Source organism: Mustela lutreola, chromosome 5 (genome assembly GCF_030435805.1).
Source record: "Mustela lutreola isolate mMusLut2 chromosome 5, mMusLut2.pri, whole genome shotgun sequence".
NCBI lineage: Eukaryota > Metazoa > Chordata > Mammalia > Carnivora > Mustelidae > Mustela > Mustela lutreola.
This window is the reverse complement of record NC_081294.1, coordinates 7,987,380-8,005,859: the sequence shown is the minus strand read 5'-3', so window position 1 is coordinate 8,005,859 and position 18,480 is coordinate 7,987,380. Positions and strand designations below refer to the sequence as shown.

Here is an 18,480-nt window from a genome sequence, read left to right as displayed (position 1 = left end):
GGGCCCCGCGTCCGCGTAGCTTGGGCAAGTTCCCCCCGTCGGAGAGCGGCCTTCCTGGGCGGGCCCGTCCACAGACACGCTGGCCTCGGGCCTCCCGGAAGCAGCGGTACTTTGAGGGGTTGCTTGTCAGGAGACCAGGCCACCTCACGAACACCGAATAAACCCGCTAGCGTATGAGGTGGCCAGCGTGCCGGTCGCGGTCTGGTGCGGGCGTCTGGCCCAGGGGTCCTCTGCCTCGGGTCACTCTTGCCGTGCGTAGACAGTGGGCGCTGGAGCACCGGGGGGGGACCCTGAACAGCGGGGCCAGCTCTCTGGGACCTGTCCGGTGGTCAGGATTAGGCAAGCCGGCCCGGCAGGAAGGCCCCACGTTCGCAAAGTCTGCTGAGCAGCAGGTGACTTCACAGCTGAAGGCAGCCCCGGCCAGGGCCCCCGCACCCCCGGAGCCTGGGTCCCAATGTCGGCTATTCCAGACTCCGGGTCCTCTCCATCTCACAGAAACTGGTTTCCCTGGCCCGGTATCCTCATTCGAGCACAGAGATAAATGTCCTGTGTTATACATTAAAAAAAAAAAAAAAGACCCTAACTTGACAAGGATTGTAACTGGCAAGTAAGAAAGGTGGCGTGTTATCTTGAGGTCCTCAGACGGAGCGCCGTCAGGCTGGCGAGCTGCCTCTGTGGATTCTTCTGTTCAGAGGCCGAGTCGTTTCTCGGCCCCCAAACCAACCAGGGATGCGTGTGAGACCCACGCTGCTAGGGAGTGGTTCATTCAGTGGCTCCTCTCAGACAACCACGGACCCCTTCAGGGGAGACCAGTCCAGAGCGAGGTGCTGTGATGTCTGCAGGCAGGAATCAGTCCCTGTGAGGTGGGTCTGACTGGACTCCACACCCAGAGTCTAGTAGTACAGATTATAATAGTGCTACTGTACTGCTTGAAAATGAAACGCATAACCAGGTTCTACGTGCAGTAGGTTTTTGTTTTCTTCTCTTCATCTGATTGCATGTGTGTGCGAGTGAGCACAAGTAGGGGTGAGGGACAGAGGGAGAAGCAGACTCCAAGCTGAGTGTGGAGCCCGGCTTAGGGCTCGATCGATCCCAGGACCCTGGGAATCAGACCTGAGCCGAAGGCAGATGCTTACCCGACTGAGCCCTGCAGGCACCCGTGTCAGCTTTCAGAACCAGACTGTCCCCCACAACCAGCACTCACTCCCAAGCCTGTAGGCCACTTGCTTTGCCAAACCACCAGCGCAGTCACAGAGAAGAAATATAACCCAACAGCTTCCAGGCTGAGAGAGGCAATTCTGAACCTTCACTGAAGTCAGTGTAGACAAGTGACCTTTTGATTCTGGTTATCTGACTGGTCCCATAAGGATTCCTCTCCCCCTGGTGGCTTGTAAGTAAATTCTCCTCCAGAAAAACGGAATCTAGAGAACCATACATGGGGCAAAATGGCATGGGGAGGAGGGGCCCCTGGGGTCAGGCCACCCGGGGTTCGACCCAGCTCTACTGCTCCCCAGCCAGGAGATGAGAGCAGTTCGAGGCTAGCCCCGACTCTCAGAAAAAGGACTGGCCTCTGCTATGGGCTAGGTCACATTAGCCACTGTCACTTTAGGTAAGAGACACTGGTCCACCTGGGAATGGGAGCCATGGTGCCCTTCCTTCCACTCAACCCACTCTAACCTCCCCGAGTTCTGTCCCAATGGAGACCCTGGTGGGGCTCTGAGGCTCTTCTGAGTTCCTGCAGGCGGCGTGGGACCTGGGTCACGTGATTCCCTGGGGACCACGGGAATCTCATCCTACGCTCGCTGTGTGGCTCTGGGATAGGAGCACTCAGGCCACCCTGCCATCTCGTGGTTTCCCACTCTCCCCTCCCACGGGTCTCTACATCTGCTGAGGCCCTAAAACACACTTCACAGGATTGAGCCCACAGTCCACGGCATCTGTAGCACAGGCTCAATGTTTTAAGCTGTTAAATGTACCTACAGATTGAAAAAAAGACCCACTTGAACCCCCTCATCCAGGCAGCGTTTGAATGACAGTCGGGAGTTTCCTGCAGAGGAAGGAGACAGTGGTGGGCCGGAGAGCCCGCTTTAATAGGACATACACAGAAGCCCGCGCAACAGCACATCCGCTGGCATGAGTCTCTGAGCACGGAAAACCGCAGGTACCAAAGAGTTTTCTATTTATTACAGCAGCACCCGCAGGGTCTGGGAAGGAGACCGTAACAACTGCAGATGCGCCACCAGACACCCCTTTATTCCGCCACGGCGGGGGGCCTCACTGCATTTAGTCTCCATTTTCCCCTTATTCTTCAGACTCTCCAGGCTTCCGGATGTCATCGATCTTCAAGATCATTCTCACCATTTGCGTTGCAAGAGAGATCTGCTGCTTTTTGCCAATCAAAGTTTCTATGACATGCTGCTGCTTCATATCTGCAAAATACAAACACATTATCCTAAATATATTTTATATTAATAACTTGTTCTCATTCACAGACTCACAATAAAACTTAAAAAAAAGTACAAATCTGGAAGAAGCCCCCAGTCCTAGTTACACTTTCAGAGGAAGAAGATCTCCAAGGACACTGGAACTTGAACCTGGGTGCCAGAAAGCTGCGGGTGGGGGGGGGGGGAACCTCTCTCCATTGACAAGCCCAAGTGCTGGGCACCCACATAAAACCTTGAAGACACGTCTCGCTCCAAAAAGTATTCGCTACTCACATAAATAATTACAAAAAAGGCCTAAAAATTAAAAACATCAACAGAACGAGGCATGCAAATTAAAAACAAATTTAATTATCTGACAAAGAGTCGCTACGGTTATTAAAACCTGCTGGCTGTGAACATGAAAACCACAGCACAGCTGTCGTTCCAAGTAAAAGCACAAATCCTCAGATTCCAGGCTTGGGAGAATGTGGATCTCTGGACACAGCCTTGCTAGTCCCAGAACCATGAGCACCACCATTCCAATTAGCTTCCGCAAGCTCATGCTTGAAGCCCCAGCAGCGACCGCACAGGACAGGAAAACACCCTGCAATGTGTGGACGCAGACCCCAGGATCCTCGGAGAACACCAAGTCCGCTTCAGAGCTGCTTCCCAGGACACCCAGAACCTACCTGACACACACCTGTGTAAAAGAGAAAGCTGGGAACTGTTTTTGTGAAACCAAGGACTGAAATGGGAATCCCCTTTGATATAAAAACAGCACCTTATACTTCGGTTATTAAAATTAGTCCTCTGTTGCCAGGACCAGCAGTCTAACCAACTCCTAAGTAATCGAATAAAACTTTCTGAAACTCGGGACCTACTGAGCCTCTAAGTACTTGAGAAGACAGGATAAGTTCACGCTGTGCACCAGATGCCCCGCAGTCAGCAGGAATCGCTCGATTTCCACCCAACGCAGCCCCTCCGGGTCGGGCGGGCTCCTCACCGTTTGTGCCCTTGTGCAAACAGTCGATCCCCAGAGCGGGGTTCATTTCCTTCACTTGTCTGGCCCGGACTTCGGTCATCGTCTGGATGGGATTCATGCCGCTGTTTTCAGAAAGGGCCATGGGGATGACCTCCAGCGCGTCGGCGAACGCCCGCATGGCGTACTGCTCCAGCGTCGGGCACTGGAAGGGACGGGGGCGCAGTTCGCAAGCTTGGCAGCAAGGACCAAGAGGCCAGCACTTTGGAAACGTAATTAAACCGCACACTTTGAAAACCCAACTCACGCAGAGCTCTACCAACAACAGGCAGTCCTATTTTTAATCTAGCAGAGTACGTAGCTGTCACTATGGAGGGAGAAAAGGGACACCCACGAGAGAAGTCTCGCATCAGCTCTCCCTACTTTAGTTTTAGTTACGATGGCCAATTAACCCGGAGCTTCGAATACCATTCCGTGACTGGAGAGGAACTGTAAAGGCCGGAATGGCCGCAGGGGGCGGAGAATACTGAGTTTTGGACACGAACATGGTGAGCATCCCAGACCAGACGCTGGGCACCCACGGCTACGACGCTCTGTTGGCGGCACCGCGACCATCCCTGCCCGAGCCCAGAAGCCCCGCTCGGGCTCTACCTTGTCGGCCTCCTGGCTCACTGCCAGTGCACACGCGATCTCGGCGGCGCCCCCGCCATACACCACGCGGTTGTCGCGGATGAGATTCCGGATGACACACAGAGCGTCGTGAAGGGATCGCTTGGCCTCCTCGATGATCTAGGGAAGAAGTTTTGCCTCAGTTACCGCTACCACATGTGTCTAGAGCCAGCCGTCTGGCCGTGTTTGCTGGGCACTGGAAGTACTACTACCACCCCATTAAAACGGTCCAGGTTAAGAACAAATGGAGAGAACACACTAGAATGTTCGTTACCAGATGGTTTCTACCTCTACCCTCCCTCTCCTCTCCATAATATAGTTAGAACCACACAGAGGCAGCCACAGACTCATTCTGAGACCCACGACCGAGGGAAGGGGTCAGAAAATCCAAAACTGACCAAGAAAAGCTTCACCGTTTAAATAATCACGATGCAACAAATACCCCTTCTCGGAGAAGGGAGAGATTACCGTGGTTATTTAGGTGGGTTCCCTACTTTCACTTAAGTGACTCAAAAACCAGTGTACCTTGTAGATTAACAATGGAACAAGGTCTTTGATAATTTCATTCCCTGGTAAGTCCTGATCATTTCATATCCCGGTAAGCAATCGTGTCTCAGTTAAACACCTGACAGGCAAAGCCAAACCGTATGCCAGAAGCGGATGAAACACAAGACAAGGAACTGGAGCCTCACCATCTTATTTCCTCCTCTGATGAAAATGGTCACTGCCCTGGAGTTCTTACACTGCTCGATGACCAGCATTTTGTCCTTAGTGGTCCCGAAGGAGATCTCTTTCACAAGCCCGGCAAAGCCCAGCTTCTCCGAGGTGAGCTCCGAGAACCGCGGCACGATGCGGCCTCCCGTCGCGATGGCGATCAGCTAGGCGGGGCGCGCCAGGAGGAAAGAAGAGCTGGTGAGCACTGAACTTCTCCAATCAGACCACACATGAGCCAAGCTCTATCTAGCCTAGGCTACATCATGCATCCAAGTCCTAACCCACACTTGCCCAGAAAGTCAAGGTCAACCCAAAAAACCGTGTCATTCAGTGTGGTTTGAAGGGCTGATGTCTTGGTCGGGCCCCATCACCCTGGCACATCCTCCCCAGAACTCCTGGCCACGGTGAAGGCCAGAGGCCGTGTGTGTCTGGGCACAGACCACATGTGGGGTGGCCGTCAGCACGCAGCTGACATGGAAGTGGCTAAGACAGGGCTTCCTGCCTCAGAGCGCCAAGTGGGATGACAGATGGAGAGCATTTCTGAAAACCAAGGACACCAGAACTACCCAGCTGTGCTATTCTTGTAACAATTTATGTTTTTATAAATAAAAAAAGATTCTGGCACTTTCCTACTCCCCGCCCCAAGCCCCCCTCCCCTAACCTATGGAGCCTTGGCACAAGTGCTATCAAAGCAGCCCCAAGAACCCTCCCCTACACTGTTGGTGGGAATGCAAGCCGGTGCAGCCACTCTGGAAAACAGCATGGAGGTTCCTCAAAAAGTTGAAAATAGAGCTACCCTATGACCCAGCAACTGCACTACTGGGTATTTACCCTAAAGATGCAAACGTAGTGATCCGAAGGGGCACGTGCACCCGAATGTTTATAGCAGCAATGTCCACAATAGCCAAACTATGGAAAGAACCTAGATGTCCATCTACAGATGAATGGATAAAGATGGGGTATAGATACACAATGGAATACTATGCAGCCATCAAAAGAAGTGAAATCTTGTATTTGTGATGATGTGGATGGAACTAAAGATATTATGCTTAACGAAATAAGTCAGTCAGAATAAGACAACTATCATATGATCTCCCGGATATGAGGAAGTGGAGATGCAACGTGGGGGTTTCTGGAGGTAGGAAAGGAGGGAGACAAGCCGTAAGACACTCTTAATCTCACAAAGCAAACTGAGGGTTGCTGGGGGAGGGGGAGGGTGGCTGGGTTATGGACATTGGGGAGGGTATGTGCTATGGTGAGTGCTGTTAAGTGTGTAAATCTGGTGATTCACAGACCTGTACCCCTGAGAATAAAAATATATGTTTATTAAGGGGGAAAAAAAAAAAGCAGCCCCAAGACACCGGGGACCGTGAGCTCAGCCCCTGCGTCCGTAGGAGTCTGTGCACGCGCGTCCTACCTCTATTTCGGGTCCTCCCACCCAGCGAACCGCAGGCAGGTTATTCTGAAGCAGCAGATGATTCGCTTCGTCGTCGAAGCCCCACTGGCAAATAGCTAGATTAGCCCCTGTTTCTTTAATCTGAGGGAAAAAATGCCACAGTCATGTCAGTAGAGGTGTTCCCTGTGCTTGAAGAAAGCTGGGATACACAGCGGGGTGTGCACTGAAACAAAGCACAGAAAAGAGGAGAAACACCCAAGCGTCTACCTTCTGTCAGGCCCAAATTCCAAACAATGAACAGGTTATCAACGGGAATCACTGCAGTTTTTTTTTTTAAAGATTTATTCAAGAGATGGAGCGCGTACAAGTGCACGCGTGGGGGAGGGGGAGGATCCCAAGTGGACTCTGAGCTGAGTGCAGAGCCCGACACGGGGCTCGATCCCACCACCCTGAGATCACGACCTGGGCCAAAATCAAGAGTGGGGTGCTCAACTGACTGAGCCCTCCAGGCACCCCTGGAATCACTTCAGTTTGTAAACGATGCTTTAAGAGTCAGGAATGCTGAACCCCGTGGCTACAGGGAAATAAAACAAAGACGCGTCAACAAGGTTTGTGAGCACGGCCCCCGACCCGGGAGGACAGCTGTCTTTCGCCACAGATACCGGTGAGGCAAGTTCACTCGTGTGTGTATATAAGAGAAACAGCATCTTCGAGACACGTTCTCCCCCCGTGCTTTCCTCACTCAAGTGCACCACCCTCTGTGGATTAACACACTACCTCAGGGGCGCACAGAGGTGATCCTGCCTCCCATCCCTGCAGATGGCTAAGCCATTTGTCCCGGGAAGGCAGCAGTGACCAGAACCGTCTGTGCATCCTGCCCTTGGCGGTCACCTGTGGTGGCTAGGCCATGCCTCACAGCACCCAAGCCTCCTGAATCTTCCATCACCAGCTCTCTGCTTCTAGTCCCTGACCCTCGGGAACTCAGTCTGATAACAGCCCCCTTGTTCTTGTACTGCTTCTGGCACATTCCTGCTGTGAACAAACCCTGACTGTGCCCTGAGATCCATCGGCCTCAGTATTGCTCCTCAAACGGCTGGTTTTCCCTCCCATGTGCTCAAAATAGAAGGGGGTAGTTCTTGGTCCCCACAACTAACGACAACATTCCTCTGTGGCCAACTCTCTTTAGAACGTTAGCCTCTAGTCCTGTCACATTCCTGGCAACCCACACATGTACCAACATGCTCCATCCAACTCCCCTGGTCCTAATTTCTGCCACTTTTGTGCCCAGTGCACCTTGGCTGGCCTTTCCACGGCAGTCCTGTAGCCCAGATAATGGGTCTTAATTTACAAACTCCTGCCAGCATTCTCCCACCTCTCAGCCTTGCTGTTCCCTGCACATGCCAACCATGTTCCTGCCTCAAGACCTCTGCACATGCTGCCCATGCCCACTTTTACCTCCGCCTGGAATGCTCTCCACCCAGATACATAGCGCTCTTACTTTGCTTACGTCTCTGGCCACGAGTCACCTCCCGAGAGAGGTTTTCTCTGACCAGTGTCCTTCACAGAGCTCCTACTCACCTTCCCCTTCTGCCTCAAGAGCCAGAACTCTGCTTTATTCCCTGATATATCTCAGGCACATACAACAGCGCCTGGCATATGGTAGACACAGATCACGTAAGAGCAGGTGAATCCAAATACTTCCACGAACAAAGAGGTCATGATAGCTTCTAGGGTGTCTGTCACACCCTAGTAGCGTTCACGTTCAGGGTGCGGACGCTGTACACACCCAAGGACAGGATTCCGAAGAGGAGCCACTGTCAGGGTCACGCACACGTAAGACGCTAACAGCCACAGAAGAGCTGGTTAAGGCGTCTACAGTTCTCGGACTCACGCGAGCCAAGAGCAGGAGGCGAGCCAAGAGCAGGAGTCGTTACTCACTGTGCTCCAGGGCGACTCCTGCTCCTCAGTCACTCCTCCCTCCCAGTCAGGGGCAGGGGCCGTGGGCACGCGAAGCTGTACTGAAGTCATCTGGACCGTGCTCGGACCAGCAAAGGTGTCTGGGAAGGCCGGCAGGGGACATGAAGAGCGCGGCCCCGAGCCGGCCGGCTGCTCTTCCAGGCACTGCCTGCGCTACGGTGCTAAGCCAGGATCGGCTCACTTGCCTCCGTGAGAGCCTTTCCGTGCCTGGTGCCCCCGGATTCCTCTCAGGGTGGACGTTTGTTACTTTCCTGACTCAGAACCGAAGGAAGGGGGGTGCCTGCTGCCAACACGCCAGCTGTGGCCACACGGCAAGGGACCCAGGTCGTGCAGGCGGGCGCCCTGCGGCCTCCACCACGGACCACCCGCAGCTCACCCAGCACGGCCCGCGGGGGCCTGAATGCTACTGACGGCCACGCCAGACCCACCTGCTGGATCATCTCCTCGAACTTCTCCTTCTCGTACTTCTGGAGGGCCTTGTAGTCCTCCACAGACGTCACGTCCAGCTTGTGCTTGGTCTTCGGCTTCGGCGGCTCGAACGGACACGTGAGGATGGCGATCTTGGCGTTCTCCACTTGCTGCGGGGACAGAGAAGCCCTGAGGGCGTGGGTGCGCGTGCGTGACAAAGCCGCAGGGGGCCGAGGGGCGCGGACTTACTTTGGGCATCTGCGGGTGACTGAAATCTTTGTCCACGATCACGCCCTTGAGGAGTTTGGTGTCTTCCAGCCTGCCGCCCACTTTGCCTTCCACTTTGATGAGCTCGAAGTCCACGTCCCGGCGCTGCATGTCGGCCACGGTGAGGACGGCGTTTACGGCGATCTCGGCCATCTGCCGGTGACAGCTGTTCACCCTGGGCGGGGGGGGGGGGGAGCCCAAGAAACCGTCCACATTCGCCGGCAACGACTGTAACCGACGCTGGACACGTGACACAACGTGGTCCCTCAGGTACATCTCATTAAACTAGTGACGTTTCAGAGGCTGTAGCCAGCAGTGCCACCAGAACCTGTGCTTTCCAAGCCTGGGGCAGGGCTTCCTACTCTAGGCCCCACAGACCCCAGAGAAACCTGTAACAGGGACAGGGAAAGCCACGACATCCTGTCTGAATGAGGTGATGCGCTTGGTAAGAAGCGAGAGCCTGACCCGCCGACTGCTACTCTTGTGGGAACTTCCGCCAACATCAGTTACGGACTTGGGGGGGTGGCAGTAGTGGTTATCTTTTCTGAAACCTTTAAAATATCGGAACAGACTGCTCAATAAATTTACTTCTGGTTCTGGAAAAACTGCATGGAAATTTAGTACCTGAACACAGAGCCAGAAATCTTGAGTCATTTTTGAGAGAAGCAGAACCATGAAGTCATTTGAGAGTTTTTAGTATACTAACTAGGGGGATCTACAGTATTTTGCATTACACAACATATATTTGGCCATTATTGGTTGTTTTGAACACCTTGGTACTTAAGACCGATGTGTGCTCGACTTTGTGAAGCCCTGCAGATGGAGCCAGGCCAGCTTATAAAGCCGTAACACGAGATCCGTGCATTCTGGGTAAGGGTAACACCTGCCTTCCGGGAGGAAGACAGTGCGGGGCTTGGGGCCGAGGCCATTCCTCCGGACAGCCAGTCTCCGCACCCAGCACTGGCACGACAGAGGCACCTAGCACAGCACTGTGGTAGAGGCCTTTCCCTGGGGGATAGAAGGAGCAACAACACTTTCTGTTGCACTCGCCCTGACACCAAGTCGACTCTAACTTCCTTTTCGCTGAAACTACCACGTACACAAATTAGTAATTAAATCATTTCTCACACTTATCTTGATTCAAAATAACTAGTATAATAAAGTACCTCAGGCCAGACTTTTATCCTACATCACGGCAAGAGCCAGTAAATCTCTATTACTGTGTAAATGAGTGTGTTCTTTGGCTGAGGCTGCTGAGTCTCCAGGGGCAGGAACTGTGTCTCTGAGCCCCCAAGACACGGCAGCAGGCCTGGCAAACAGCAAGCATTCGGCAAAGGCGGAGAACACCCCAAATAAGTCAATTTCAAGACTGTCCCTTCTTACTAAATTAAAACTCTGAACCAGTAACTTGCTTGTTGAATATATGAGAAGAGGAGCCCCTCCCCCTAAATGGCTTTTTAAAAGTCATTTTAAAAGCGAAGAAATGGTGAGTGTTTTGAAAACTGACACTGCCCAAGGAGGACCTATCCTGCTGAATTAAAGAGCCTCGCTCACAAATACTGGACAGGATTTACCACCCAAGCCTGGAACTCCACTTTCCAAGACACATGTGACTGTATCTGTATTACAAACGAAGCAGACCAAAGTAACAGAAACTGAACGCAGGACATGGAACGAGTACGAGGCTACCAGCGGCCTCAGAAGGACGTCTTTAGCAACAAGCCCACACGTTTGGCTTCTGCCACAAGTGCCAACGGTGGCGCTCTACCGTGAACGTACACTTTGGAGCCCAGCGTGGTCTTGGCGGTCTGGATCAGGGGCTCAGTGTCCTTCATGTCCACGAGGACACTATCGCTGATCTTGTCCAGGTGCTCGATAGCAATGCGGGCGGCCTGCTCGTAGCCGTCGGCGATCCTGATCGGGTGAATGCCGCGGTCCAGCAGCTGCTCGGCCTCCTCCAGCAGGGCACCGGCCAGGACTGTGGACAGGACAGTGCACAACCAGTCAGGAAAACGCCAAAGCTTCTAGGATCGATACTGGTTAGCTGCTAACCCTACAAGCAGGAAAGCTCTGGAATTAAAAGTACCTCGGGGACAGAGGTATTTTAAGAGAGATTCTGGTTTTGATTTTAGGAAAGATCTATGGCTCTCCCCTTATAAATGGGCGCTGAACTCTCGGTGATGGACAGAATGTAACGGAGAAACACAACCTAAAAACGTTTTTGTAAGGACAAAAATCTCCTGTATTTCCTGGGTCAAGAATTTCTTTTTTTAGGATTTATTTTATTTATTTAAAGATTTTTCTTCAGAGAGAGAAAAAGATCATGAATAAGGGGGAGAAGCAGAAGGAGAAGCGAACTCCCCACCGAGCAGGGAGCCTGATGCGGGGCTCAGTCTCAGGACCCTGGGATCACGACCTGAGCCGAAGGCAGACACGTAACTGAGCCATCCAGGTGCCCCCAGATTTTTTAAAGTAATCCCCACACCCAACATGGGCTGCTAACTTACAACCCTGAGATCAGGAACTGCACCATCTACCAAGTGAGCCAGCCAAGTGCCCCTCCCAGGCCAGGGATTTCTAATCTGTAGAATTTGTTCGTGATAAGATGATCTAAAAATTAACACTCCAAGTACATCCAAAATATTTGTTGAATAAATGAATTCAAATCTCATCTGCAGAAAAGGTAACATTACAGCTATTTCCCTCTTCGGCTTCCTCAACTTTTAAGTATTTCAGACCATCAGGAGAAAATGTGAGAATAGAAAAATGAATAGTTTACTCACTAACACCATTCTGCCACATTTCTCTACGAATACACACAAGTAATTCTGTTCAACTCTGTGACCGTTAGTGGGGAACATCACAATGTGTCACCCCTACGTACCTGAGCGTCGACTCCGGGTATAAAGGCATTCTCCCACAGCACTATAACGTAACTGCCACGCTCAGGAAAGTTAACGGGGTACTATTCTACAATGTGCATTCCACAGGCCCCCCATATACCCCAAACATCCCTCACAGTTAAACAAAACAAAAACAAAGAGAACAACAAAGCACCCACAGCCAATCACATGTTACGCACTCATCTGGGTGCCATTTCTCTCTGGCTCCCTTGATTTAGAACAGCTGTTTAATGCTGCCCCAACCCCTTCTTGTTCTTCCAGGAAAAGGACTTTTGGGCCTTGGATTGACCATGTCCTTCAACTTGGACTTGCACAACAGTCTCCTCACATCTGATGCACAGTTAAGTATTTTTGGCAGGTATATGCGATTTTAACTACTATGTCTGAAATGGGGTGTTAGAAAGGCTATTGTGCTTTCTTACCAACCACCCCCGTGGTGCCATCTCCGATTTCATCATCCTGGGATTTGGACAGCTCCACCATCAGCTTGGCAATCTGGTGATCGACATCCATCATGCTCAGAATGGTGGCGCCGTCGTTTGTGACCGTCACGTCGCCATCCTTGTCCACCATCATTTTATCAAGTCCTAGAAAGACGGCAATGTTTAAGAAGGCATTAGGTGGCAATGTTTAAGACGGCATTAGGGAAAAGAACAAAAACAAAATCTGTACAAAAATTATAAAGTTAGGCTTCTTGACTCATTCCCTATTTCTAGAACTTATTTTAACAATTTAACTACATGAAAGAGTATCTACATGCAGACAGTCTTAGGTTGGCAAACACAAAGCAGGACACGGGAAGCAATCCAAAGGGCTAAAACCAGAGAAATGGGAGAAAAAAGGAAGCGTCACTAAATGTAACATTAATCATCAAAAGGGACGACTACAATTGGGAAAATGCTAACGAAATGAGGTGAAAAGGGAGAAAAAACCCCTGACGTGAAACCATATGCACCTACGATTATAATTATGTTGAAAGCCCAGAGCACACAGAACAAGTGTGTTAGCGTCGGGTCCCAGGATGTCCCCTGCTCCATGTCCCAACTTTCTAAAAGGATTCCAGCAACGGTCTGTAATTGATAGTATTTGTCAAAAAACACGGAATGATAGTCTCTTACCATTTGGTCCAAGTGATGTTCTCATGGTATTTGCTACAGCCTTTGCCGCCATGATATGAGACTAAAAAATGAAATAAACAGAAAAAACAAATGTTCAAGTTACCTACAATTTTAAGTTAAAACCATACAACTAATGATTATAACATCTAATTATACACAGTTTCTACTCTCTAGAAGCTTCTGCATTTATAAGTCAACACACAGGTGTAGTGTGGTAACCTTCACCAACACCAGCTTGAGTAGACCATTCTTACGTAGAAGAACTGGAAGCTAGTGCTTTAACTCAGCACGTCTAGGAGGCAGGTTCTCCTACCTGCCCCATTTCACAGCCGAGAGCACGGGTGTCCGACCGGACAGGCCTTGTGAGACCATTCTGCCACGCTAACCTCATGCAGAGAGTCCAGATGTCCCTGTGCAGCACCTTGAACTTCCACGTCACAGAGTACTGCGGAGCTGTACCATTCTCTTCCGCGGCTGAGCCAGTACATGGCCCGTGAGAAAAGCCACCCTTGGCATGTGCCAAGATTATCCCTTTCCTGTTTGCACACATAATGTTGTTTCCTTTGCTCCCAGTCTTGCTGTCGCCTCTGGATCCAGAGGACCCTACAGAAATCCAGGGTCTCTCATCTTACTTCCGATCCTTTAGTCATCCAACATCCAGCTAATCCATCCATCTTTCTCAAACATGTTGTCTGCTGGTCTGCAAACCTTAAATGACGTCCTAGTGCTTCAACACTGAAGTCTGAAAGCTTCAGCATTTCCTCCAATGCCCTTCACAACCTGAGAGCTAGTTCCCCTTCCGGTGACGATGGTCCACTCTTATTTTCTACATACGCCCTCTGACCCTTGAAAGAGTACAGTGCATAGAAGGTACTCGGCTCATCAAAACCCTGACCAACTTTCAAAGAAGTTCAAACACACACGCTCTGTGAAGCCCTCCTGGCTCATCCACCAGACAGGTAAGAAAAGTCAAACTTGGGGCGCCTGGGTGGCTCAGTGGATTAAGCCACTGCTTTCAGCTCAGGTCATGATCCCAGGGTCCTGGGATGGAGCCCCGCATCCAGCTTTTTGCTCAGCGGAGAGCCTGCTTCCCCTTCTCTCTCTGCCTACTTGTAATCTCTCTGTCAAATAGATAAATAAAATCTTAAAGAAAAAAAAGAAAAGTCAAACTTCACAGATCTGTGAAAATCCAGGTCATCATTAAAATACACATTGACAGGGGCACTTTCGTGGCTCAGAGGGTTAGGCCTCTGCCTTTGGCTCAGGTCATGGTCTCAGAGTCCTGGGATGGAGCCCCGCATTGGGCTCCCTGCTCAGCAGGGAGTCTGCTTTCTCCTCTCTCACTACTTGTGATTTCTGTCAAATAAATAAATAAAATCTTCACCTGATCTTAGCCAAAAAGCCGAGAAGCGATAACAAATAAATAAAATCCTAAAAAAAATACACAATGACAGATTTGTCTGTGTAATGGAATTTTAAAAGGATAATCACCACAGGTAAGCTTTTTTTTTTTTTTAAAGATTTTATTTATTCATTTGACAGAGAGAAAGATCACAAGTAGGCAGACAGAGGGGGAAGCGGGCTCCCTGCTGAGCAGAGCAATGTGGGACTCAATCCCAGTACCTTGGGATCATGATCTGAGCCAAAGGTGGAGGCTTAACCCACTGAGCCACCCAGGCACCCTAGGTAAGCAATTCTTGAGCGGGGATGGTTTTGTCCCTCGGCAGACATCCGGCAGTGCCTGCAGACATCTTGAGTCGTAACAAATGGGGTGGGAGCTGCTACTGGCATGGACTGAGTGCTGCTCAAGAAGAATGACCTGGCCCCTCAAATATTAACAATGCCAATGCTGAGAACTCTGGCTTTAGACCATTGGCTTTGGCGTCTGCCAGAGGTGAGCTTGAATCACAGCCCCATTCCTCAATGCTAAGCTGCACCACACCTCCCTGAGCCCTGGCCCCTTCTGAAGTGACCCCATGTAACCCTCATCCTCAACCTGAGGGAGGTGTACTACCCCCACTGAGAAACGAGGTTCGGAGACATTGTGCAACAGTCAGTGAGAGAACTGCACGGTTTCTTCGCTTGTTTAAGACACAAAGACACCAGGTGACCAGAGACACCTCAGACCTGGTGATGCGATCTCACTTTAATAAACCCGAAAGAAGTCTGGGTCCTCTCAAAGCTTCCCCTGCATTTTCTCTCAATGTCCGACGACTTTCTCACCTGCACTCCTGCCTTTGGTTTAATTCCTCTGGTCCTTCCTGTTCCCTTTCCTCCACCAGACCCCACTTCCTAAAGTACAGTTCTACCTGAACTGCGGTTCTGCTGAGACCCCCTTCCTGGCTCCCCTCCCTTGGAGGAGGATTAACATCTTGACTATGAGGCACTCAGGCTTCCACGTTGGGGGAAATGCTGTGAACCTGCACGAGACGGGGCTCCATCAAACCCACGCTGCTCTGTCCCCCTACAATGCGTCGCGTTTTCCTGCCCAGCCTTTTGCCCTTTGCTGTCCCCTCTCCCCCAAAGGCTACTCTGTCCCATTCAGCACAGCCGCCCACCCACCCTCCGCCTGTCATCCACATCCACAAGGGAGATGCTAGTCACACGCTGCCTCGTGTTCCCTGCATCTTCCCCCGGCGCTGGTATTTCCTTACTTAAGAAAGAAAACACGCGATCCGTCTTTGCGACACCACATCCCGCATCCCGCCTTGTAGGAAGGCGCTGAGAAATGAAATACGTTGTGAACGACGACGCCTCTAAGAAGTGACCAAAAAAGGGAGCCCCATCCTTTGGGGGCCGTTGCTTCTCCCCCGGCCCGGCGGGCAGAGAACACCCTCCCTGCGCCTTCCCGAAGGAAACGCGATGCGGGGGTCCGGACCGGACCGTCGACCGAGGCGCGCGCGGTCTAGCACCGAGCCGCCCCACCCAACGCCGAGGGGCGCCAGCGGCTCCGCCCCAACCCCCAAACCGGGATTAAAGGCTTCTACGCCGGCCTCGCCCCAGCTCAAGGAGCGGGGTGCAGGGCCGGGGACGGGCCCGGGTTCCCCGACCCTCCCCGGGAGCACATGGCGGAGCCGCTCCTGGGCTGGCGCAGGCGCAGAGCCACGGGCTCAGGCCGCCTCCCCTTAAGACACCGGCCGCGTCCGTCCCGCTACCTTGAGAGCCTCAAGTCCCATAAGACGAGACTTGCGATCCTGATCCTTGATGATGAGGAAAGGGCGCCCATATTCATCGAAGGCGAGGGTCCCGACCGACGCCATGGTGCAGCAGCCGTCGGTAGTTTCCCCCAACCGGTGGCGACCGCTCCGGAACTGAGCACACGCCTTCCGCTCGCGGGAGGGCGCTAACGATGCGCGCAGGCGCAGACCCGGCCGCCTGAGACTTATTTTTCAGCCGAGACCACTTTGACGCCAGACAGTACCTTCTGGAATCAGAGGCCTTAGGAAACTTCAATCACTCAGGAAGCGTGGGGGGGGGGTCGAAGACACGGGCGGGAAGTTAAAACCCACAAGCCGAGAGGAGATGGAACTCATTTGGCAGAGCTGTACAATGGAGCGTTTCTGGGTAGTGGGTCCCCAACGAGGACTCGTTTCTTTCTAGCGTTACTTTGTCCCTCCGTCCCACCCCGGCTCCGGGACGATGGTAGAGCCCGCCCGGAATCCCTCTCTCTTCGCCCCCCCCCGACCCCGCCTCCGTCTCCGCCCCCCTCCCGGACACGCAGGAAGTCTCGCGATGGAGGGAGGAGGCGGTGAGCCGGCTGGGGCGGCGGGCGGCAGGGGTGGCGGCTGCGGGCCCCGCGTGGGGCTGGCGGGCTGCAGAGCACCCCGCGGGCCGGGGCGGGGCGGGCCGGGCCGGGCCGGGCGGGAGTGGGAACCGGGGGAGCGCGGGGCGCTCGCTGGTACCCGCATGCCGCTGCCGGGCGCTGTCCGGGGCGCTTCGGGGCGAGCAGCTCCGCCGGCTGTGCCCCACGGTGTTCTGAGTTGTGCCCGCGAGTCACGCTGGGTGCGAAGCCTGCCGCGCGGCCGCTGACGGCGAGCTGGGGCTTCGGGGTGACAACCGCTTTGTGTCTCCGTTCCCTTGCCTGCAAAAAAGGCTGTAGTGACTGTACCCGGCACAGCTCCGGGAAGGGTTCAGGGAGAACAGTGCCTGGCCCTTCGCACGTTCTGTCTAAGTGTTTGCTGAAGAAATTCCCATTTTGCACAAAGAGTAACTCGGGCAACGTGAGACATTCGGTAGGAAGCAAGTTTGCACAGCCCCGCGCTAAGGTCCCGCTCTTGACTCTGTCTTGCTAGTACTCTGTCCTCGAAATCCCTTCTGCCTCTTCAGGGTACTGGTCATGACCTCGTACTTCATAGGGTTAGGTTCAGGCATAGGAAGTGATAAAAGTACAGTGACCCTTGAACAGTCGCGCTGGTTAGGGGCACCCGTGCGGTCTAAACCTGTAGAGTCAGACCCCATGTGCAGAAAATGCATGTGCGACTTTTGATTCCCCCAAAACTTTGCTGATACGTTGATATGAAGCCAGTTTCCGTGTTTTGTTATACGTATCGCATACTGTATGCTTACAATAAAGTAACCTAGAGAAAAGATGTTATTAAAGTCACAAGAGAAAATGTTTACAATAGTGTATTCAAAAAAATACATGCTTATGAGGATCTGTGCAGCTTAAACCCGTGTTGTTTCAAGGGTCTGCTGTCCTAATCCATGGATCCTGAAAACACGCTAAGTGAAAGTAGCCAGTGACAAAAGAGCACATGCTGTATGATTCCACTCCCGTGAAATTCCAGAAACTCTGTAGAGTCAGAAAGTAGATGAGTGGTGCTTAGGGCTAAGCTGTGAAGGGGGCGGGGGTGGTGATAGCTAAAGGTTAAGGGGTTTCTTCTTGAGGGGATGAGAATGTTCTAGAATTTACGTTGGTGATGGTTACACATATCTATGAATATACTGAAAACCTTTGAAGTTTGTGTGTTAAATGGGCACATTGTATAGTATATGAAGCTGTTAAAAACTATGGAGCTCCCCCCGCACCCATAGTACTGACACTAACAGTAACAGCAGCTAACAGTCATCACTTATAACTCTCTTACTTAGAGCATTAAGTGTCTTATATGCATTATTATTTATTCCAATAATCCCATGAGGACACTCTTATTTCTGAATTTTATAGGCGAAAGCCTGAGCCTTGGCCAAAACTTATCCAATATTACACACTTGTTAAGTTCTGTGACTCCAGAAATTTATGACTCAAACCCTTTTAACCACTGTGCTGTATAATCGGAATACCGACAGTGTAATTTTGCAGAGGTCTGGCAGATGGTACTCTGACTTTTTAAGAAACAATCAAATGCATGTCTATTTACTATAGCATGTAAAGTCCTCCATATGATGCTGAAAAGTCTAACTGCAAATGTACTTCAAACTCCTGCTTTCTGGTAAACGCCATCACCTTCATTATCTTAATTTTATCTTATTTCTAGCACCAGCAGGAGACTCTTGTTCTTGTTTCTGAGTTGGCTTTCCATTGTGAAACCAGTTTTAAAACTCACTTTAGAGGACCTCAGGTGTCAAGAGCAAAGCTCCTCTCTGTTGGTGAGAGGCTGGTGTTTGGTCAGTGGCCTTGAGCAGT

The 18,480-nt window shown here is 51.7% G+C and overlaps 2 protein-coding genes across 18 annotated transcripts in view; one reads left to right on the top strand and one right to left on the bottom strand.

The window, feature by feature from the left end:
* Positions 1–2,055: 2,055 nt before the first annotated feature.
* Positions 2,056–16,202, bottom strand: CCT5 (chaperonin containing TCP1 subunit 5). The gene is made up of 11 exons (XM_059173634.1): positions 16,010–16,202; positions 12,855–12,915; positions 12,159–12,323; positions 10,613–10,811; positions 8,816–9,008; positions 8,587–8,736; positions 6,203–6,322; positions 4,764–4,949; positions 4,054–4,191; positions 3,427–3,607; positions 2,056–2,429 (listed from the first exon to the last, which is right to left on the bottom strand). The coding sequence occupies exons 1-11, from the start codon at positions 16,112–16,114 to the stop codon at positions 2,302–2,304; spliced, it is 1,626 nt and encodes a 541-aa protein (XP_059029617.1). The 5' UTR covers positions 16,115–16,202; the 3' UTR covers positions 2,056–2,301.
* Positions 16,203–16,552: 350 nt separating this feature from the next.
* ATPSCKMT (ATP synthase c subunit lysine N-methyltransferase) overlaps positions 16,553–18,480 on the top strand; it is a 240,347-nt gene continuing 238,419 nt past the window's right edge. For 16 of the 17 annotated variants that reach the window (XM_059173650.1, XM_059173646.1, XM_059173648.1 and 13 more), the window contains exon 1: positions 16,553–16,602. In XM_059173650.1, the coding sequence (XP_059029633.1) occupies positions 16,587–16,602 (16 nt within the window). In that variant the 5' untranslated portion in view covers positions 16,553–16,586. Of the gene's footprint in view, positions 16,603–16,749; positions 17,087–18,480 lie in introns of those variants that run through there. The other variant, XM_059173647.1, reaches the window with a different exon arrangement.